Raw genomic sequence first — 23,742 nt, forward strand, 5'->3', positions numbered from 1 at the left:
TGAGTTCTAATGAAAACGAAACAGAATGAAAATGGGATTAGGCACAAATATAGAAACATTAACATTGAAATCTCTGTATATTGAAAAAACAGAATTAGCTAAAGTGATTTCTGTAATTATTCCCTGAGCAACTGCAGAGAGCTGTCATACATTTAACCACCTAAAAATTGAAATACATTATGTAAAATATATACCGCATTTTTTAGCTTCCTATTTTCTGTCCTCAAAGCATCAATTTCTTGGACCTAAGAAAGAAAAATAAATATATCAATCATTGTGTTGGGAAAATTTTACCATCTGTGTCACCTTTGTAGATCTTGAAATTAATGTCAGCTTTTTCAGGTCTTATTACAATATACTTGTCAAATTTTAGAACACCTGTAATACTGTTTTTAATTCTATATGTTAGGTATATGCTGTAAACAACTTTAAGAAAGTTAACTCGTTTACTGATACTGAATAAATATGATAATCACATTAGGCTAATAAATATTGTAATCACACAGGCTCTGATCCTGCGATGTGACTTCATTGGTGCTCCATGCAAGAGCAGGATTCTACACAGAGAGTATATTCCAGGAACAGGGCCATTGTTTTAAAAGTATAATGTAATTTAGCAGAATGTTACTACCCAGATGGATCACAAAAATGAAGCCAGTGAAAGATATAATGACTATTGTGAGGTTTACTCCTTCCTCAATGTCACACACACAGTCAAGCCATGTTACCAACAAATCCAGATTTCATAGAGTTTATGACCAGAACGGACTATTGGATCATCTTGTCCGACCGACTGTGTACCATGGGCCATTCAATTTCACCCAGCTACCCCTCTGTTGAGCCCAATAACTTGAGTTAGACTAAATAGTTGTGTGCCACAGTTGGAGAACAGGAGAGACCCAGGTCAGGGGCGATGGAATGAAGGGAAGTAGGGGGGACTAGCACCCCTGCAATGGAAATATTGTGGGAGCTCCACCCCTGTGTAAACTTGCATGCATCTGGGGCAGAGGGGGAGAGGTGGATCCAGGGGGCTGGAGCTGTCGCTGCAGGATCCGGGGTCAGGCTAGGGAGCAGGGAATGGGAATCAGAGAAGCTGGAACACGCTTGGGAGAAGTTTGCAACCCCTGGAACCCACCTTCCCAGCCAAGAGCTGGCTGCCTAAGTCTCAATACCTCCCCTCACTCCCCCTCCTATCCCTTGACCTCATTCACAGAGAACTTCTGACCCCCCTGATTCCCAACTAAGGTGCCCTTGTCTGATTTAGTTGGTTGTTCAAACTATACACTGGGATTTTAAGACTGTTACAATCTGTCTCACTCTGGAGATACTACTGGATTCTCCTCTACTATCTGCTCCCTGTGCGTCTAAGTGGAATATGCCATGTTTACAGAAGGAAAGTGGGGAAGGAGACTTTTCTGGCTTGAGCACTTTCATTGCGCTCAGCAGAGGGGGAGATTGATAGCTCAGTGGTTTGAGCATTGGCCTGCTAAACTCGGGGTTCTGAGTTCAATCCTTGAAGGGGCCATTTGGGATCTGGGGCAAAAATTGGGGATTGGTCCTGCTTTGAGCAGGGGGTTGGACTAGATACCTCCTGAGGTCCCTTCCAACCCTGGTATTCTATAATTGTGTCCCTTCACATGTAGAAGAATTACTTTCCTGTTGGTTCTGATTGTTTATGTTGCATTATCTGGTGAATAGAGGAATCATTTTTAGCAAAAGGCAGCCTTGCCTACACACAAAGGTTATACTGCTTTATTATTTGTATTTGTTATTAATTACAGTATTATTATTACTATTATTATTATTATTATTTTAACAGTTATACCATATGGGAAGGGGAATAAGCTATAGAAATATAAGGCACCTTTATACTAGTAAAAGAGCATTCACACTAGTGATTGTACAATATAACTATATTAGTAAAAAAATAACACCACGAATAGACATAGTTATACCAATCTGAAAACAGTGTGTAGACCAGACCTCACAGAGTCTGAGCTACATACACGAACCTCAGTTTTCACAGACTGAACATTAATAATGTATATGTAAATGTCTTCAGGAACCTTTTGTTTGTTTGTTATGTATTACTTACAGACTGACTGCTGTCTAAAAAGGAACAGATTTCATGGACAAGTCTCTTTCTCTGATCCTTATTTTTCCTACAAAATACAGGAATTTTAGACTATAGTCACATTTTTAAATGTACTTTGATGAACATTAAGTGTAAATCAAACAGAATAAAAAGTGAACTAGAAGTACAAAGGCACGGCATATGAAAGAGCTCAGCTTCTCAGAAAAGGTACTTACAAGATTTGCAAATAGGTTTCATTTTTCACCAGCACCTGCTCACCATTTTCTGTATGAAACATGCACACATTATATTATTACACTTTAATGAACACAATAGCTCTTTTCCAAAACTGTCATCATCAGGAATAACAATAGCAGCAGAATAAGTGTCACACAGACCCACGGCTTTAAAGCAAAAACTATATAGGGCTCAATCCTGCAAGTTGTTCAACGCAGGTTGACCCCTGCACCCTAACATTCACTTCAGTGGGGCGCCATGTGGGAACAGAGATCTGTCCATGTGGCTCAATTTCCAGGAGCAGGGCCACAGTCTGCAGGAAGACAATGTTAAGTCCTAGCAGTACAATGAACTGCTTGTTTTAAACTTGTCTTTCAACTGACCTGGAGACTTATGTAGCCAAGGGCCTGAGTTCAGATTTCACTCACACTGATGTATCCCCAATTATTTAAATGCAATCGTTCCTAATGTACAACAATGTGAGTGAATGGAGAATCAGGTCTAAGGCTTCTTAAGCGCTTGATCCTTTGGGATGTTGAATACCTCTTCTGAGACTGCCTTCAGTGGGAGTTGAGGATGCTCAGCACCTTGCGGAATTGGACCCTAAATTCTCATCCGTAGTTGCTTGTTGACTAATATTATGTTGGAAATAAATTACTGATTGGAAAGGTTGACCTGATTATTTTGTCATTCCTGAAGAGTGATTTTAACAACTATCATTTTGGCCTGGCGCCTTGCCGTTTGAGACACCTTACATAAATAGATCCAAGGATTCGAACTTACCCTGTTTTTCAAGTAATGGCATTTTGAGAGTGGAACCTGAAATCAGAAACAGAGATGAGTTTAGGCTACAATCTACAGTTATTCCTTTCTTGTAGGGATGCTACAATTTTTAACCTTCATACCCTATCAGGTCCGTTTCTAAGAGCTAAGTAAAACAAAATCCATAGATCAGCTTTGGTGTGGGATGTACAAACCCTCCTGGACCCTTGGATAAGTACTTGTGGGGGTAGTCCATAGCTTCACTTTCCAGGAGCTGAGCTAACTAGATGAGCTAGATGACCAGAACTCCTCATGAACTTGGGGGGTGGGGTGCTAAAGGGAGAACCCCAATTCCCCACCCTGGTCTTCATCCTGGAATTTGGAGTGGAGGAGGCTGTAAGACAAGCTCACCCCATCTTTCTTTACCTCCCTGTAATTTGTGGGGTGGCAACAGGAGGATCTCACATGAATTCCTCCCATGTAATGGGTGGGGATGAAACATCCCCAATCTCCCCCTTAACCACACTCAGAGATTTGGGAGGGGCATAGCAAAACCTTCACAGCCCCCCCCCTTATTCGTAACCAGGAATCTGGGGAGTGGCTTAAGCAAAACCCCACTGCACCCCAATAATTTGAGGGGTTATAATGAGACTCCTTCACAACCCCCACTTTAGTTATCTCCTAAGGGGTTATAGTGAAACCCCCATAGCTGCCCCACACGCCCCAGGAATTTCAGGGGCTCCCCATATCCCCCCATTCACCCCCATGAATTTGGGAGGCACTGACAGCTCCCCCATTCACCCAGGAATTTGGGGGCTACAGTGAAACCCCCACGCCCCCATGCACCCCTGGAATTTGGGGGCTCCCCAGAGCTTCCCCTGGAATTTGGGGGCTCCCCATACACCCCCATGCACCCCAGGGACTTGGGGGCTTCCCAAAGCTCCCTCATTCACCCCAGGGATTTGGGGGGGGCATAGTGAAAATCCCCATATCCACCCTCCCCCCCCCCCCAGGCCTGTCTCTCCCCGCCCTACGCCCCGCACCCACCCGGCCCAGGCGGCGGAGCCTCGCTCTGCAACGGCCGCTCCGCGCTCGAGGCGCCGGTTCCAACGGCCCGGGCTGGAACTGGGGGGAGGGCGAGGCCGCGGGGGGGCTTGGCACTGAGGAGGGGGGACTGGCACGGGGGGCAGGAGAAGCGGGGGGGCAGGAGCAGCCTATGGGGGGCTTGGCACTGGGGGGCTACAGGAGAGGCAGCGGGATTGCACGGGGGGGGGGGGCAGGAGCAGCCTGGGGGGGCTTGGCACTGGGGGGCAGGAGCAGCAGGGGGATTGCACGGGGGGGGCAGGAGCAGCCTGGGGGGGCTTGGCACTGGGGGGCAGGAGCAGCAGGGGGATTGCACGGGGGGGGGCAGGAGCAGCCTGGGGGGGGCTTGGCACTGGGGAGGGGGGATTGGCACGGGGTGCAGGAGAAGCAGGGGGGCAGGAGCAGCCTATGAGGGGGCTTGGCACTGGGGGGCTACAGGAGCGGTGGGGGATTGCATGGGGGGGCAGGAGCAGCCTATGGGGGGCTTTGCATTGGGGAGGGGGATTGGCACAGGGTGCAGGAGAAGCAGGGGGGCAGGAGCAGCCTATGAGGGGGCTTGGCACTGCGGGGCAGGAGCAGCAGGGAGGATTGGCACGGGCGGCAGGAGCAGCCTATGGGGGGCTTGGCACTGGGGTGTGTGCTCAAGAGCAGCAGGGGGGATTGGCATGGGGGCAGGAGCAGTCAGGGCTTGGCCGTGGGGAGCAGGAGCAGCAGGGGGGATTGGCATGGGGGGGCAGGAGCAGTCGGGGGGATTGGCACTGGAGAGCAGGGGCAGCAGGAGGGATTGGCATGGGGACAGGAGCAGTTGGGGGGCTTGGCCCTGGGGGGGCTGCAGGAGCAGCAGGGAGGATTGGCACGGGGGGGGCAGGAGCAGCATATGGGGGAGGTTTACTCTCCTTCCTCAGTGTGAGTCAACGGAAGTTCAAGGTTGTTGCTCAACCCTTATACAACCCCCTTTGGCCCAAGCACCTAGTCAATATTTGGGACTTTGGCAGGTTTCTTCTGTTAAGAGGAGAAATTAGGAGTCAGATATTTCTTTGGTGCTATCCTGTTTATTTACAAAGAATGTACACAAAGTCCTGTTTCCCTAAACACAATAGAAACAAACAATAGCAATTTGCTCAGAAATGTAGGTCTGCCTTTCTATTGAGTACTGTGTCCAAAAGAACCTCTGTCTCTTGGCTTTGTCCCAGGGCCACACTCATCACATCTTCTCTTGCCCAGTGTTTGCAATCTTTCCCCAGGAAACACATAGAGCTTAGCTTCTGTCATCCTAGCCATCCAGCCCATTGTCTTGAGCTGTGGCTTCCTACCATTTTCCAACTATCACTCTCCAAAGGGGCATTTAATTGCTCCTTCCATTTGGCCTGAAAGAAGGGTGGTTAGCAGACCCATCAGCTTTAATGAGGTCTGCAGTTGTCCATAGATCAAAGAGCCACGCAGCAGTCAGCATAACACACCTCTTTTTTTCTCTCCAGGTATTAGGCATGCCGTTGTTTTCTCGCAGGTTGACCGTCAAAATTGTGCAGCTTCTCAGGGCTCAGACTAGAGCTTTTTAGGCCAAAAATAATAGAATTAAGGGTTGTGGGAGAATTGTCATTCGGGATTCTGTGCAACTGTTTGTCTTGTAGTTCAATGACTGCAACAGCCTCTGCGCTGTTTGTCTGGAAGCCTAAATAAAGTTTAGATTCTGATGATCTTCAGGGCCAAAAGGGACAAAACCCCCTCTAAGCTACCATAATGATGCCAGGTGTCAAGTGGTGATAATACCATTGAGGGTGATTTGCTGCATCTCAAGGAATCATGCAGCAAAATGCTTCATTGCAAGAGCGTGCTCCTTTAAACACTGTTCCCAAGTCAAGCCCCAGTGTAGTATCCCCCTTCCACATGAGAAAGACTTGACAGCTCCACAGTGTAAAGTACATTGAAAACACACCCACGCTGCAGGAAATTGAATGCATTTGTGCTGAGGCTGCTGGGAGTTGTAGTTGCAACCCCTTCCTACAAAAGAGGATGGGTGTTGCTTGGCAGTACATTCCTCCTCCTCGTGAACTACAATTCCCAGTGCTGCAATAGGAGGAAACAAGGAAGGAAGGAAGCAGCTAGCTGCACAGGAGAAAGGAGGAGTTGGTTACTCAGTGCCTAGCCTAGTATTACCCACTGCAGAAGGGGCAGGGAGGGGGAAAGCAATCGCTTGCGAAAATGAATGTAGTCTTTGCAGTGAAGCAATATGTGTCCAAGATGATTGAAGACAGCGGGCCTGGGATGAAGGTCCTCCTGATGGATAAAGAAACGGTGAGCTAAGCCACTATGGCTTCTATATTTACAATGGCATCTCCTTTGTCTCTGTCATTTTGTCTTTCATGAGCTGCTGGGGTAACATTGGCTTCTACCCTGACCACAGGTTGGAGTCTTCCTCTTGTGATGGTGTGGATCTACAGGAAGATAAAGATCTCTTTGCTACCTTAGTGCATGCCCTGCCAGGGAGAAGAGGGAGTTTATGGCTTCCTAGACCCTCCTCCTTTCCTCATCTTGGCTCTAATAATTCGCAAACTTGATGTCCCTTCCTAAGCAGTTAGCTCCTGGGGGAATACCGTGCCAGGCTAGGGAACAGGCTGTAAGCAGTTCTGCTCTGCTTCCTTAGTGGGACGAGGAGCAGGTTGGAGAATGGGGGTATCAAGGATTTGTGTGAGGTGGCTGCTCTCAAGCACCAATAAAGCTTCTGCCAGACCTGCTCCATGAACACTGCTGAGGCCATGCTTTGCAATGTTAGCCCAGTGTACCGACAGCTGCTGCACACGTGCATATTGACATAAAATTGCAATGAACTATCCAGGGAAAATGAGGTACAAGAGGTGAAATAATCTATCCAGGGTCACACAGCAAATCAGCGGCAGAGCCAGGGGGAACTGAACCCAGGAATCCTGACTCCCAGTCCTGTGCACTAACCAATAGTCAACGGTATCTTGTCTCGGTATCTCATGAGCCTGCCCCAGCAAGCTGACATAACTTGGTTTCTCCTTCATTCTCCCTGCAGACCAGTATCGTGAGCATGGTGTATACACAGTCAGAAATCCTTCAGAAGGAAGTTTACCTCTTTGAGCGTATCGATTCTTTGAACAGAGAGACTATGAAACACTTGAAAGCAATCTGTTTTTTGCGACCGACAAAGGTAAGATACTTTTGTAAAAGCAGCTGCTGTTTGCATTGGTATTTGCTCTGCCCAGGTCCTACATACAAGTTGAGCAGATGATGCTGCTATCTAAGGCTCTGATCCTGGAAATACTTTCCCACGTGCTTAGCTTTATGCTTCTGAGCAGTCCTAATGAATTCATCAGGATGTCTGATGTGTATAAAATTTAAGCACAAGGTTGTGTTTCACGATCAATGCCTTAGTTTGATAGCTGTACAGACTTTACCTTGTCCGCTTTCCTGGAGTGAGTAATTTTAAAAAAAACAAAACAAAAAAACCCCACCCCTTTAACCCTTCCCTTCTCCCCCCAACCCCTACATTGGCCCCATTATACAGTGTGGGAGAGTTGATGTTATACCTGGGCTGGTAAATTTCCTGGTAGTCTTTGCAAAGATGAAAATTCTTTCATTCATGAAATTAATTAGATAATGAAAGCCACCAACAATTCCCTGTAACTTCTTACCAAGCATACTCAGCCTTTTGCCTACGTTGAAGGAACAAACCCTGCTCCGATTTGGAGTAGTTTTGCTAACTCAAAGCGTTCAAACATCAATCATGAGATTTTAAAAAATAATACATTTTAGGTCTTTTATTTTCCATCTGATTTTAGAACCTTTAAGGTTCATGCTTTCAAGCTATTCTCTTCAACAACAAGGGGTTAGAAACGTACTCTTTCCTTCTTTTCTTTAAATTGACAACTGAATTTTCATGTAGTCACATGACTCCAGGAGCTGGGGCTTTAAGAAAAATGCAAAATCATGAGAGGTGGCATCATGTGGGAGCAGTAGTACTGTGAAACACAGAATTCTGTGGGACACAACCCACCATGCAAAATGGCACATTTATTTAGTCTATAATACTCGCTATAATACGTGTCTGTAATGCTCACTGTAGTAGCTGGGGGTCTGTCTGCTGAACTTGCAGGATGGGTTCAATGATCCTGTAGGCCTTTCCCACGTCTAATTCCCAGAGGGAGAGAGACATCTGCCTCATGGCTTAATATTTCTTTTTTATTAATACTGCTTAGCACAAATGTAGGTCACAATACTGAAAAGAGCCCAGCTAGGCCCCAAATAAATGGCCAGATTTTCAGATGAGCTCAGCAGTCAGGTGCACGTTGTGGGCTGAATTCTTGAAAATCTGTTCTTAACTGTGTCCCTGGAGGCTACTGAGCATTCAGGAGAACCTGGCCCTGCTTTAAGTGCCTAAATGGGAGCTGAGCCCTCTTGAAAATTTGGTTTCAGTTGTGGCGCTGAGCACGTGGAAATCTGGCTGTGAGTTCCTTTGAAAGTCAGGTCGATAGACAAGCCTCAAAGGGCAGGTCCTGGAGAGTCTGTACCTCCTGAGGGAGGTCAGAGGATTGGAGCCACGAGCTCTGATGCATGGCCACTGTGGAGGATATGAACCTAGCAGCCAAGTCAGCTGCATCCAGGGCTGCTTGTGGGGAGGTCCTTCCTGTAGATTTTCCCTCTCCTACGAGTGAGGAGAATTCCAGTCTGGCCTCTTGCTCGAACGAGTCCTTAAACATTGAGAAGAGCTGGTTTTTCAAACTTTTTTGGTCTGAAAATGCCAATTAGTCAGAACCAAAACCTTTAGCAGTGAAGGGCCAGTTTTGATTAATTCTCTTACTCGCAATTTTTTTGGAAAATAAGTTTAGAAATTGTTGAAACATTTAGTTTTGACTAGTTTCAATAAAAAATCCCAGTTTGAAATGCCTACATTAAAAAAAAAAAATTAAGCTAATTATAGTTTGCAAGTCCACTTCAGTTGCCCCAAATTGAATTTTGTCCCCCCTGGAATTTCAGTTTGGGAAGATTCTCAGAATTTTGGCTTTCATCCTGATTTGGGAGGGGAAAAATTCTCAATATCTTGAAACTAGTCAAAGGACAGGCCAACCGTTTTCCACCCGGCTCCGGTATTGAGCGCTCCCAGAAGGGTGGTGCTGCAAAACCCCAGCCTCCAGTAATTTTAGCAAGAGCATAGTGATTTGCAGCATCAGATCCAGAGTGCTGCCAGCTTAGAAGCATTAATTAGTCTAATCACCTATTGCATAATTATTGGGACCTTTTCTGATTCTTCTCCATCTGGGTTTCCCTTTTATCAAGGAGAATGTGGAATACCTCATTCAGGAACTGCGGAGGCCCAAGTACAACATCTATTATATTTGTAAGTATGTCCTGGTTCATCAACTATTTCAGACATTCTAGGCAGACTCTGATATGATGCAAATATTTTCTTCTAAACCCGAAGCATTCTTAAAGTCCTTGTTTCTGTTCTTATTCAGGCCTTCCCAAGGTGAGACTGAGGATCAGAAGGCTGCTGATCTATATAGGGATTATACGGGGTTAGCGTATTTTCCCCCAAAATTTACAGGAATAAGCTATGCTAGTATAAGCACCAGTGGCCACACTAGGGGGTTGTACCGCTTTAACTATACTGTTAAAGCATTACATAGACACAAGCCCTTAGATGTTGTTTCCCCTTCTATGTGCCACTAGCCTTGAGTTTTTGCAATATGTCCCTCCTCTGCCCCCTCCAAGTAACCTCATGCCGAGCTGCTCCTCCTTCCAGGCTGTACTTCAAGCTCATCAAAGGCGCTTAAAAATGCATTGTCCTTCAAAGTTCTTTCATCCAAGGATCTCAAAGCAATTGGGCAGTGGGTCGCTCTCCAGTGGGAGGACTGAAGCACAGAAAGGTGAATCAGCTTTCACGCGAGAAGCAAGTGTCATGTTCAGAAACAGCATCCAGGGGTTGTGATTCCTAGTATCACGATCTTACAACCAGATCTCGCTCTCAGCTGCCCACATCAGCAATACTCAATGTGAACGCTAACACCACTTGGCGGTACATTCCACAATACGCAATAACACTTCACACTTCTAGGGCTTTACATCTTCGCAACACTCTGCAGACATGAATTAAACCTCCCACTGGGGGTAAAGTAGGCCATTCCCATCCCTATATTACATGTCGGGAAACTGAGGTAGAAAGGCTGAGAGAGTGACATTATTTCGCTTTGGATCTGAGCCAGAGCCAAGGTTAGAATGTAGTGGAATGTATTGGTCCATGGGTGCCTAGAACAACTAGACTGAACCTTTCACTGACTGCTGGCCCAGCCTGGTGTTTCTCTAGTATTGTGTTCATGCTGTGTAATTCTGGAACTTCAGTGATCTAGTCGCACATAGTATTGGGTTTAAATTCAGTCCTGTAAAAAAACAGGTTCCCAACCCTTTTTCTTTCTGCCTTGAGATTCATGGGAATGGGCTCAACCAGCCACTAGGTGTCATTGTTGATCTGTATGAACACGATGCCAGAGAAGAAACGCTTGTCTTGATTTTGTGGGGGGGGGGGGGAAGTACAGTTAAAAGTGGTGGTGGCTCCATACAGATTAGAAATAAATGAACACAGTGGTGCCTAGATGCCCCAGCTGAGATCAAGGCCACGTTGTGCTGTGTGCTATACAAACGCATTGCAAAAGACGCTGTTATTGATATAAGAAAAGGAGGACTTGTGGCACCTTAGAGACTAACCAATTTATTTGAGCATAAGCTTTTGTGAACTACAGCTCACTTCATCGGATGCATACTGTGGAAAGTATAGAAGATCTTTTTATACACACAAACCATGAAAAAATGGGTGATTATCACTACAAAAGGTTTTCTCTTCCCCCCTCACCCCACTCTCCTGCTGGTAATAGCTTATCTAAAGTGATCACTCTCCTTACAATGTGTATGATAATCAAGGTGGGCCACTTCCAGCACAAATCCAGGGTTTAACAAGAATGTCTTGGGGAGGGGGGGGGAGGTAAAAACAAGGGGAAATAAGTTACCTTGCATAATAACTTAGCCACTCCCAGTCTCTATTCAAGCCTAAGTTAATTGTATCCAATTTGCAAATGAATTCCAATTCAGCAGTCTCTCGCTGGAGTCTGGATTTGAAGTTTTTCTGTTGTAATATCGCAACTTTCATGTCTGTAATCACGTGACCAGAGAGATTGAGTGTTCTCCGACTGGTTTATGAATGTTATAATTCTTGACATCTGATTTGTGTCCATTTATTCTTTTACGTAGAGACTGTCCAGTTTGACAAATGTACATGGCAGAGGGGCATTGCTGGCACATGATGGGGGATGTGCAGGTGAACGAGCCTCTGATCGTCTGGCTGATGTTATTAGGCCCTGTGATGGTGTCCCCTGAATAGATATGTGGGCACAGTTAGCAACGGGCTTTGTTGCAAGGATAGGTTCCTGGGTTAGTGGTTCTGTTGTGTGGTATGTGGTTGCTGGTGAGTATTTGCTTCAAGTTGGGGGGCTCTCTGTAGGCAAGGACTGGCCTGTCCCCCAGGATTTGTGAGAGTGATGGGTCATCCTTCAGGATAAGTTGTAGGTCCTTGATAATGCATTGGAGGGGTTTTAGTTGGGGGCTGAAGGTGACAGCTAGTGGCGTTCTGTTATTTTCTTTGTTGGGCTTGTCCTGTTGTAGGTGACTTCTGGGAACTCTTCTGGCTCTATCAATCTGTTTCTTTACTTCTGCAGGTGGGTATTGTAGTTGTAAGAAAGCTTGACAGAGATCTTGTAGGTGTTTGTCTCTGTCTGAGGGGTTGGAGCAAATGCGGTTGTATCGCAGAGCTTGGCTGTAGACGATGGATCGTGTGGTGTGGTCAGGGTGAAAGCTGGAGGCATGCAGGTAGGAATAGCGGTCAGTAGGTTTCCGGTATAGGGTGGTGTTTATGTGACCATTGTTTATTAGCACTGTAGTGTCCAGGAAGTGGATCTCTTGTGTGGACTGGACCAGGCTGAGGTTGATGGTGGGATGGAAATTGTTGAAATCATGGTGGAATTCCTCAAGGGCTTCTTTTCCATGGGTCCAGATGATGAAGATGTCATCAATAGAGCGCAAGTAGAGTAGGGGCGTTAGGGGACGAGAGCTGAGGAAGCGTTGTTCTAAGTCAGCCATAAAAATGTTGGCATATTGTGGGGCCATGCGGGTACCCATAGCAGTGCCGCTGATCTGAAGGTATACATTGTCCCCAAATGTGAAATAGTTATGGGTAAGGACAAAGTCACAAAGTTCAGCCACCAGGTTAGCCGTGACATTATCGGGGATAGTGTTCTGGACGGCTTGTAGTCCATCTTTGTGTGGAATGTTGGTGTAGAGGGCTTCTACATCCAAGTGGCCAGGAGGGTGTTATCAGGAAGATCACCGATGGATTATAGTTTCCTCAAGAAGTCAGTGGTGTCTTGAAGGTAGCTGGGAGAGCTGGTAGCGTAGGGCCTGAGGAGGGAGTCTACATAGCCAGACAATCCTGCTGTCAGGGTGCCAATGCCTGAGATGATGGGGCACCCAGGATTTCCAGGTTTATGGATCTTGGGTAGTAGATAGAAGACCCCAGGTCGGGGTTCCAGGGGTGTGTCAGTGCGGATTTGATCTTGTGCTTTTTCAGGGAGTTTCTTGAGCAAATGCTTTAGTTTCTTTTGGTAACTCTCAGTGGGATCAGAGGGCAATGGCTTGTAGAAAGTGGTGTTGGAGAGCTGCCGAGCAGCCTCTTGTTCATATTCCGACCTATTCATGATGACAACAGCACCTCCCTTGTCAGCCTTTTTGATTATGATGTCAGTTGTTTCTGAGGCTGTGGATGGCGTTGTGTTCTGCACGGCTGAGGTTATGGGGCAAGTGATGCTGCTTTTCTACAATTTCAGCCCGTGCACGTCGGCGGAAGCACTCTATGTAGAAGTCCAGTCTGAAACCTGTTATTGAGCACATCATGGGCTTGGTGCTGCTGCTGTAGTTCCAAGTACCCTATTGGGCACCCATTAGATCGGGAGCAACATAAAGGGGAAACCTCCTGTGCCACCGTCCATGCTGGACCCTCTGTGTCTAAACGCAGGAAAGCTTCAGTCTCTAGGGCCATCAGCCCAGCGCCCTGAATCATCACGTGACATTAATGGGGGGGGGAATATCTAGACTGTGTATTAATAATCATAATGAATGCAGACTGAGGGTCAAATGCATCCCTGCTATGATTCGACCTCTACACTTTTCAACTGAAAGACTCTTGATTACTTTTTCTTCAGCAAGTCCTTTCGCGTATTACGCATTAACTTCGGACCCCAGCCGTTGCTGACCTGCTGTGTCTCCTTTCAGATTTCAGTAATGTGATCAGTAAGAGTGATGTAAAGTCACTGGCTGAGGCTGACGAGCAGGAAGTTGTGGCAGAAGTTCAGGTGCGTGTAATATTATCTAATATTTTACATGACTCTTTCCGTCCCGAAGTACTCTTGGAGTTGATCAACAGGCTACATATACTTGTCACTGCAGCCACCTCTGGGGAATAACCTCTGCAGCCATTGAACAGTATGCGCACAACAACACTATGCAGCAATTTAGGACTAGAAGAATGGATACACTGTCTAAAAATAATCTGCCCTGAGCTGCCAGAGCTCCTGCTTCCAAGCTCCTCTGCCAGAGCAGGGTTGGTACGTGTCTCCCATAGTGGTGACTGGCAGGCATACATGCAAAAGGTGGAGTAAAAGCCATATGTCAGGAACAGACTGGAAATGCCAGCAGAGATAGGAACTCTGAGAGTTGTGGGGGGAGGAGTGGGGATCGCTGGGAGTCATTGGGGCTGTGAATCACTTACGACTTTAAGGACGTGTCCCTATGTTCGTATGTTTGGACTGAATAGCTGGTGTTTGAAACATTTGCTTGCATAAGAGGCGTAAGTGTTGGTGTGACGTTAACTGTATTGACTTGTGTTTCTTGGCAGGAGTTCTACGGAGATTACATTGCCGTGAATCCACATGTGTTTTCCCTCAACCTCCTGGGCTGCTGCCAGGTATGGAAAAGGCTAACCCTCCTCTAGGGTCTCATTTTGGCTCATAGCTGGGATTGAAGGACACCAGAACATGGTCATAACTATCTGAACATGCTGGCCAGTTGCCCAGCTGGGAAGCTAGGCTGTTATAACTTGCAACCCTTGCTGTGGAGCTGATCGCTTTGTCAATAAATGAAAGGCCATGGATTGGAAGTGCTATGTGAATTGTCCTCCCACTTAGTGTTAAATGGACTCCCTGAAGGGCAGAGATGGGGTAGTTTAAGCCTGAATTGCTGTACCGACTCAGTGGACTTCAAACCCCACAGCTGTCAAGCCAACACCTTAACCTCTCAAGTGTCATGGTGTTTGTCTTCCATGCAGCCACCTGGACGGTTTCAATAAGAAACATTCCATAAGACAAAGACCAAGCAGTAAGAATGAGAGAAGATGCACACAGGGCTATTTAGAAACCTCCTAGATCATCTCCTGGAGGAGGCAAGGAACCTGAAAAAGAGAGGAGTCAATTAAGAAAATACTAAGGTCCTCATGCTTATTAAACCTCACACTTCAGGGTATAAGCCAGTAGAGATCAGGTTGATTCCTAATGTGGGTTTCTTGTGCCTTCCTCTAAATAAGCTGGTGCTGGCCACTGTCCGAGACAGGACACTGGGCTAGATGGACCTTCGGTCTGATCCAGTCTGGCAATTCCTATGTGCCTCTAGCAGTCCTCACTCAGGAAGAACTCCCATTGAAATCGACAGAGGTGTACATGAGTAAAGATAGCAGGGTTGAGGCCTGTGTGACACCATTGAAATAAAATACTTCAGAAGATCCAAATTAGTTAATCCTAAATACTTTTTTTTTTGCTGTGTCCAGTAAATATTGAAGAGTGCTACTGCTCTGCTTTCGAAAGTAGGCTCTGGACACTAACTGAGGGGGACTGTGTGTGTGTGTGTATATGTATATGTGTGTGTATATATATATATATATATATATATATATATATATATATATATATATATACGACTAGATAGTTTTGAAAAGCATCCACTAATTTGTGTTGTGTTGTCATGTTTTGGACACTCAATTTGAGACCCCTTCATCCTGAACTCAGAGGTATCAGCACTTTTGGCTTCCTTTGATTTCAGTTTGGATTGCTCAGGACTTCTGAAAATCTGGCCTCAGGCTGAGCACCCCAAAAACCATGACACCCCAAATTAGCAGCTGCTTTGGCAAATGGTGACTGTATTCCCTCTTTCCTGACACAGTTGCCAGGAATCACAAGCCAGTGGTCTTTTTTTTTTTTGCTAGCAGCTGTGCTCATCTAAAGGATGATCCCTCTCCAGTTGAAGATACTGGTAAAACTCCCACTGACTTCAATGACGGCAGATTCAAGGCCTCTTTTGATCTTACAGTATCGTTAAAAACTGCTCTTTCTTCCTCGGCACTGTGCTAGCTTTAAGCGTATGTTTCGTTCAGCATTTGGGGGAAATCTCACCGGTGTTTTTTCAGTAGTAAAGGAGCTTGTTTCAAGGGCCATGGCCAGTAGTTCAGAGCGAAAGCTAGGATTTGCTAGGCAAGGCAAATTTTGACATAACCAAAATGTCTTATGCATGTTTTTGTGTTTGTTTTTTAAAGTTGAGAAGCCATTTTAAAAAAACAAAGTATAAATATCCCCTGTGATGTGAAGAAGCCAAATGCCCCAGCTGTTGTGCTGGGCTTCAAGAATCTCCAAAGGGAAAATTGCTCAGCTTGAGTTTCTCCCTCCAGGGCCGAGGGGGATGAACAAAGTAGACGAAGGCCCTGATCCTGCAAACGCTTAATGCGTGAGCTTAACTTGGCTTCCGTGAAGAGTCCCGTAAGTGGGACCTCATACTTGGCCTGAGAACTAGTTTTGTGGGATCAGGGCCTAGATTGTTAATACTCTCTGGGTTGTCATCATCTGTGCTGTGCTTCTCAAAGCAGATGAAGAATCATAGAAATGTAAGGTTGGAAAGGACTTTGAGGTCATCTGGTCTCCTTCCCTTCCCCCCGCTCCCCTGAAGCTGAGGCAGGACCAATGTAACTAAAGAAAATACTTTATTCTGACAGTGCCCTTAACTTAACTGGCATTGTGGAGGCCTACAATTTGCCTTAGTTGAGGTGAATGCACAAACTTTCTCCTCTATTGCTGTTCCTTTTTCTTCTGTATTAGGCTTGGGGAGCCTCCATTTCTCTCTCAAGTTAACCAGAATAGGGGTACAGGGCAGTACTGGAGGTTCTTTATGGGAGTATTCTTCATTTTCAGGGTCGCAGCTGGGATCTGGCCCAGCTGTCCAGAACAGCCCAAGGGCTGACTGCTTTGCTTCTGTCTCTGAAGAAGTGCCCCATGATTCGTTACCAGCTCTCCTCTGATCCTGCAAAGAGACTCGCTGAATGTGTCAAGGTATGGAATTGCCCTGCACTGATCCTGGCAATCTACTTGTACTTCCTGTCACAAATCTGCAGCGTTTAAGAGGAGAAAAATATTCTTTTGGGAGCTGTTCTTCTTTGAGATTCCTGGCTGTGCCACTGATCTGTTGCATGATGTTGGGCAGGTCGCTTCCCTTTTTGGTGCCTCGGTTTCCCCATCTGTGGAACTGGCAGAGTGCTTGTTCCCTAACTCTTAGGGTTGTTGTGGAGATTAACAAATAGATTCTTGTCAAGCTTTTTGACAACGCTGGCAAAATTCCGTTAACAGTGCTTACTTAGAACAGCACACTCTCTCTTGCACTCTCTATTGGCTTCTCACTCCCTAGCACCCAGGCTGCAGGGAATTCTTCTGCAGTTAGGACAGACTGACTTATCTGGCTTTCTGCCCCTCCAGCAAGTGATTACTAAAGAATACGAGCTGTTTGATTTCCGGCGCACTGAAGTTCCTCCATTACTGCTTATTCTGGACCGCTCCGATGATGCCATCACCCCACTTCTGAACCAGGTGACAGTAGCTCTTGCTCAGCTGGAAGGGATGGGAGAGGATAGGAAGGTGGGATGCTGACGTGCCCATGGCTCTCTGGCACTAGCTCAGGGTCCTGGGGTTTGGGTTCACTGCACTCAAGGGAAAGATTTCAAATAAAGCACGGTTCCCTCCTTAAAAAATTCTCACCATCTCTGGCCTAGTTTTCAGCGTCACCAGATCCTGCTGGCTTCAGTGGCAGATCCAGGTGGCTTCCTGAAACTCCAGCCATTTGTGTATTGTAAAACATGCTTTAAATGCAGGGCCTAAACGTCTTAGCTGTGTCCCTCTTAACGGATTATTTGTAGCATGTGCTTGGCAGCACATCTATCAAATGACCTTGCATCAGCGGGTTCTCCCTGCTGCGTTATGGATGAGCGCTAGCATGGTGGGTGGTGGTTTTTTGAGCAGCACCGTGGACGTGCTGCAGACTTCGGCATTGAACAGCCCGTTATTTGTCTCCTTTGATTTCTTCGGGATGTGTTCGGGCACCAGTCGGCCTGATGGTTGGGTAATGGCTGTCTCTGCAGAAGTGCTGTTTCACAGGGCAGCCAGGGCATCTGTATTGATGGTGGGACACGCTGCTTGGAGCTGAAACACCTCCTCCGTTTTCATCCAGTACTTTTTCTCCTTCTGGCTGGGAGAATTTTCTCAGCTGACTGGATGGTTCAGTTCTTTGGGAAAGGAGCTTCTGTGCTGGATTTAAATCAGTGCCCATGCAGGGCACAGGTCAGTGGGGGCAGTAAACCCTTAGCCTCTTCGGCCTGCATGAAATGAGTTCATTGAGTCTCAGTCCAGTTCAACGGGCCAGTGCCCCAGCCACAAAAGCCACCATCACAGCTGGCAGTGAACTTCAGCAGAGAGGCCGAGGACTGAGCAGGCCATGGAGACTGACCTCCCCTTTTACCGGTAAGGCCCCATCTATGCTGCAGACACAACTGTGTCAGGAGACCTGGTTACAGTATGGCTACTCCTTGGCCCACTCCTGCTGTACCAGTTTGTAGTGTAGATGGGACTCTATCACCTAAAGCCTGGGACATGCACTAGTTATGGAATGGGGGAGTAACCTGGTCCCCTGATGCAGTTGTGTTTTAGTGTAGCTGTATTCTAAAGAAGGTTTCTCTAGACACATTCCTGTGCTCGTTGAGCACGTAGACAGTTTCCCGCCCCCCCCCCCCCCCCCCGCAGTAGATGCTAAATGTGCCTGTGGGGTGACTTCATCTACTCAGATCAAAAGGTAGGGAAGAATTTCTCTACTGGCTCGTTGACCAAAGTGATCTGGCAGTGTCAGAAGCCTATGCTTTAAAGTCCTGGCTTGTAGGGCTAAGGACTGCAGGCAGGATAGGTCCCAGGAGAACAGAGACTTCTTCAGCCCCAGTGCAGAGATTCAGATGAGAGTAAATGGGGTGGCGAACATGTCAACGCTTTGATCAGCTGGCAAACTTCCCTTCCGATAACATTAGGCTTCTTGGGCTAAATATATAACGCACTGATCTCCAAAACCACACATTCTTCCTCCTGCATAAGAAGCAGAGGAGCAAGCAGGAAACAGTACAGCCTATAACAGCAGCGTCTCTGCAGCCAAAAATACACTCCCGTTCACGGGCAGAGAACGGGGAGATGACGGCAGCAAGTAAATGGGTTTTAACAGGAATATTAATCCCCACTGCTCCAGTATCACGTCTTCGTGTCTTTACTTTTCAGTACATTGGTTGCTTTTGAATACAAATACAACAAGCTGTCTGGAGCCATGACTGTGTTCCTGGCTGTCGGTACGGTGGGGCCCTGATCCTGGATTGGGGTCCCAAGGTGCTAACTTATTAGCAATAATAAATGTGATATCTGTTACAAGATGCTGGCCATCAGCCTGAGGAGTTTCCATTTTACAAGGTGTAAGGAATCGGGGAATATTGTCAGTTTTGTTTTAAAAAAACCTTGGTCTTGATTTTCATTTACACTAAGGTCTCTGGCAGTGCAGGGGTGCTTTAAAGTAGGTGCAACCATAATTCACTTTAAGGATCCCCTTTGGGTCCGACTACTTGCGCATGGCCGCTCATATAGACGTTCCATGCTAGCTCTACTCTTGCTAGCTCGCTAAAAATAGCAGTGAGAGTGCCGTGGGACAGGCCTCAGCATGGGCTGCAGCAGCCGGCCTCCCACACCGCAGTGTCCTCACTGAAATGTTTAGCAAGCTGGCTAGAGCGCAGCTAGAACAGGTACACAAGTGAACGGTCCTGCTCCCAGCTGCCATGTCGGTGTGCCCTTATATGCCAGAGTGGTGTAAAGGGGCCTTACTGTAAATACGAATTAGGCCCATTATATTTCAGTCTTGATTTACATTGGTTGTGATTTAAGTCAAACGTTTGTCTCTTCTTTCCTCCTCCCACCCCCTCCACCCTTCTTAGTGGACGTACCAGGCCATGGTCCATGAGCTGCTGGGGATTAACAACAACCGAATTGACCTCTCTCGAGTACCCGGCATCAGCAAGGATCTCAGGGAGGTGGTTCTGTCTGCTGAGAATGACGAGTTTTATGCCAACGTAGGTAGCTGGGTACTGTGATGGAGCAGGAGAGCTCTCAGGCAGTCTAAATTGGGGGCTGGGTTCTATTCCTGATTTTGCCACTGAGTCGCTATGTGACCTTGGGCAGAATCTGTCTCTGCTCTGTGCCTCAGTTTCCCCCCCAACAGTGTCCCAGGTGGGCTTTAGTGCCCATTCATACTGCCTAAATGAAACCATTTTGTACCCCACAGCTCGTTTGCATACTCCCATGCTGCACTCTGAGGGTGAGCAATAGACCCTCCTAAAGCTTTGGGAGCTGGGGGCGGTGATTTCCAAAGGGACCAGCTCTCCTGGGAGCCGCCTTCGCTCCCATCCCCCTGTGTTTGTTGTCCACAGAACATGTACCTGAACTTTGCAGAGATTGGGAGCAATATCAAGAACCTAATGGAGGATTTCCAGCGGAGGAAACCGAAGGAGCAGCAGAAGCTGGAGTCCATAGCTGACATGAAGGTAAAGAGGACGTATGAGATTGACCAGGCACCTTAGAAACAATCCACTGCAGGACATTGCAGATCACCAGCATTTACTACATCCCTGCTTCGTGCCCTGATCCTGGTGACTCAGTCTCCTGTGGCATGTAGGCTCCTTGGGAGTGGAAGCCGTCTTTTTGGGCTGTGTTTGTACAGCCCTCGCACAGCAGGGTCCTGGTCAGGGACTAGGGCAACACAAATAACTACCACACCTGCACCCTCCTCCCTGTCTCAATAAAATCCTCTTCAGCACAGCCGCTCACCTCCAATGCGCCATGCAACAGGGGCCATGGTTCAAGAATTGAAGTAGCAGCCACACCTGGGTGGATTTCCACTAGGAAACCCTCTGGGTGCCAAGAGAGTGAGCCACTGAGAGCAGCTACTCCCTGTAAAGATTCCTTCAAGCTGCAGAGCTCCCCCTGCAGGGGACACCATGCAGAGGTTCTCTGGGGAGACCGGGAGTACCCGCCCTGCAGCACTGATCTCACTCGGGCCGGTGTACATCAGGAGCAACTCCACTGAAGCCAGTGGAAATGCACTGATGAAAACCCAGTGCAAGTCTTGGTCACTATGTTCTGCTTGCCATTTTCAAGAGGTTTGAGTTTCAATTTCCCCATTGCAGGCATTTGTGGAGAACTACCCGCAGTTCAAGAAGATGTCGGGCACGGTATCGAAGCACGTGACTGTGGTGGGGGAGCTCTCCCGGCTGGCCAGTGAGCGGAACCTGCTGGAGGTGTCGGAGGTCGAGCAGGAACTGGCCTGCCAGAATGACCACTCCGGTGCTCACCAGGTAACCCAAAGCCCAGAAGCCAAACCTCCTTTATCCGTTTCCAGCTGGGTTGATCCTGCAGCCCTTCTGCTTGTGGAACTAGTGCTAACGTCAGTGGGAGTTGTGCACATGGAGCCTACAGGGCTGGGACCTCGGATGGCAGAACTAGCTTCTCCACAGTCATCCATGTAATTCAGACAGGTATGAATCTTGAGTAATGATAACTAACACAAATGGTTGTCACAGTTTACAAGCCACAATCAGCTGAACATGCTCTGTTGCTATATTTGGGGAGCGTCTGAATAATGCCTGAAGAGTAGGACCCTGGAATACAACTGTCCTTAGCCTGTGCGTTCATCATATGCAGCCCCCATCTCATGGCAAGCTGCCACTGCAGCCAGCAGTTGGATGAAATTTGAGCATCCCTCTATGGTGGGACCTTTGGTGCTTACAGAAGCTCATGGGGTGCTTTGCTGGGGGACTTGGGTTGATTTTGCTAGAGCTCCAACTATTTCTATTGCCCTCTGTGGCAGCTATGCCCAAGCGTCCTTATCGGGCATGTATATTTTTGGAGTGGGAGTCCCACATCAGATTTACTAGGCTAGAGGCAAGAATGGCGAGAGGCAATCCCTGAGGGTAGCTTCTGAGCTCCTTTTGAGCCAAGTGCTAAGACTGACTTAGCTCTTGTGTGAGCTAGGGCATGTATAATTTGCTGTGTTCCCATAAAGCAGGTGGTGAGAGAACTGTCAGTTGCCTTGACTTAAAATTAGTCATCTGATGAATGCCCCATGCATACAGTTTGGGTTTGGGTTTCCAAAGCCACAAGGAAATGACTTAAGACCGAAAAAAAATCAAGCGTCTTTTCATTAACAAATTGGAGAATTGGTCTGAAATTCAGTAAAGACAAGTGCAAAATACTACACTGGGGGGCGGGGAGAAAATCAAACGCTCAGCTACAAATGGGGAATATCTGGCTAGTTGGCAGTATCGCTGAAAAGGACCTGGGGATTATAGTGCATCACAAATTGAATATAAGTCCAAAATGTGACGCTGTTGTGGAAAAGGCTAATATTCCGGGGTGTGTTAGAGGGAGTGTTGTATGTAAGCTGCGGGAGGTCATTGTCCCACTTTGCTTGGCACTGGCGAAGTCTCAGCTGGAGTCCTGTGTCCAGTTCTGGGTGCCACAGTGTAAAAGGGATGTGGACAAACTGGAGAGAGTCCAGAGGAGAGCAGCAGAAATGGTAAAAGGTTTAGAAAAGTTGATCTCTGAAGAAGGATTAAAAAAAACTAGACATGTTTAGTCTTGAGAAGACTGAGGGAGACCTGATAACAGTCCTTACCCTATTCGAAGATTTATGAAGAAGACGGTGATCAATTATTCCCTATGTCCACTGAAGAGAGGACAAGAAGTAGTGGGCTTAATCTGCAACAAGGGAGAGTTCGGTTAGGAATTGAGATTATATGAGGAAAAATCTCCAAAGCTAGTTCAGCCCAGGAACAGGCTTCCAAGGGAGGTCGTGGAATCCCCATCACTGCAGGTTTTAACGAACAGGTTTGACCAACCCCTGTCAGGGCTGGTCTTGGTTTACTCGGTCCTGCCTCAGCACATGGGGCTGGACTAGATGACCTCTTGAGGTTCCTTCCAGCCGTACGTCACTATGATTAACATTAACACGCGCACAAATCCCAAGCACTTGTATTCCTGTTAGATGTTGTGAAATCCCAATTCCTCTTATTTGTATCTGAAACCAACCTAAATGGAGCAAAACTATATTGCGAGTGTCTCTGCCGCTCTTCCTTGTACACACAGTACTGGTAACATAGCATTAACAAACATCATCACTTGTGGCTGTTGCTGAAAGAACGAAACGGCCTTAGAGCTTTGAAACTGAAAAGAATCAACAATCTAAAACATGAAATCCAACTGTGCTCTGACTGTTTGGGAGAAGCCCTTGCCTCTGAGCCCTGCCCTTATTTTGGGTTTGATTTTTTTTTTTTTAAACCGTATGGAGCTGCTTAAATAAAGGATTTCTTTGGCAAAAGGCTCAGAAAACCTTGAAAAGGGACTTCTGTTTGACAGCTGAGTGTGGAGACTGATGCTCTGACCCCTTGATGGCTCATATAATTCCATGACCTGCCCCAGAATCTGACAGTACGTCAATAATGATGCATTGAGGCTGTTGACTAAACAATGCTGCTGGGTTGTTTTTGTTTTTTTCCCCCGAGGGTGACTGTGTTATGACACAAAGAATGCAGCCACAGACTCCATATTTATCATTTTTAAAATGCTGCTGATCTATGTACTGAAAATGACTTTCAAAAAGAGATTCCACTAAAATGAAAGCTATATAGTGTAATAAATGCTGTCACACAGTAGGAAAGTATTGCGTTAACTATCAGCATTTGCACAGAATTTGAAATGCATGTCTTTCTAATCTGTGTTGCTCAGTGCTCCAAGAGGGTGGCTATAGGAAATTAGTTGTCCAAATAGTCTAATCTGTAGGCCAGACCCTCAGATGTGCACCTACAGAGCCCAATATAGCCATGTTGGCCGGTGTAAACCAGCATCATAAGGTTGAAGTCTATGCAGCTATGCAGATTTATGCCAGCTGTGAACCTCGTCGATTTGTGTTCATTTGCTATGTTCTGATAAGGATGTACTAATGTGGAGTCTTAGCCATAAAAGGGACTTGCTAAAACACTCCCTTGGAGTCCCTGGCTTATGCTGTCTCATGGAGCAAATGTGATCTAGAAACTGTCTATAAATCAGTGTTTGAATTCTCATTGCCAGCACCACGTGCAGCTG

General features: G+C 46.7%; 1 protein-coding gene across 1 annotated transcript in view; it reads left to right on the top strand.

Annotated features, from left to right (window-relative positions):
- The first annotated feature begins 6,236 nt into the window (after nucleotides 1-6,236).
- The window catches only part of VPS45 (vacuolar protein sorting 45 homolog), a 53,992-nt gene continuing 36,486 nt past the window's right edge, over nucleotides 6,237-23,742 (top strand). The window contains exons 1-10 of the mRNA XM_073322441.2: nucleotides 6,237-6,451; nucleotides 7,194-7,328; nucleotides 9,455-9,515; nucleotides 13,493-13,572; nucleotides 14,115-14,183; nucleotides 16,450-16,587; nucleotides 17,008-17,118; nucleotides 19,542-19,676; nucleotides 20,034-20,147; nucleotides 20,790-20,957. Of these exons, the coding sequence (XP_073178542.1) occupies nucleotides 6,359-6,451; nucleotides 7,194-7,328; nucleotides 9,455-9,515; nucleotides 13,493-13,572; nucleotides 14,115-14,183; nucleotides 16,450-16,587; nucleotides 17,008-17,118; nucleotides 19,542-19,676; nucleotides 20,034-20,147; nucleotides 20,790-20,957 (1,104 nt within the window). The 5' untranslated portion in view covers nucleotides 6,237-6,358. The remainder of the gene's footprint in view (nucleotides 6,452-7,193; nucleotides 7,329-9,454; nucleotides 9,516-13,492; nucleotides 13,573-14,114; nucleotides 14,184-16,449; nucleotides 16,588-17,007; nucleotides 17,119-19,541; nucleotides 19,677-20,033; nucleotides 20,148-20,789; nucleotides 20,958-23,742) is intronic.

This window comes from Lepidochelys kempii, chromosome 24, assembly GCF_965140285.1.
Source record: "Lepidochelys kempii isolate rLepKem1 chromosome 24, rLepKem1.hap1, whole genome shotgun sequence".
In the NCBI taxonomy this organism is placed as follows: Eukaryota; Metazoa; Chordata; order Testudines; family Cheloniidae; genus Lepidochelys; species Lepidochelys kempii.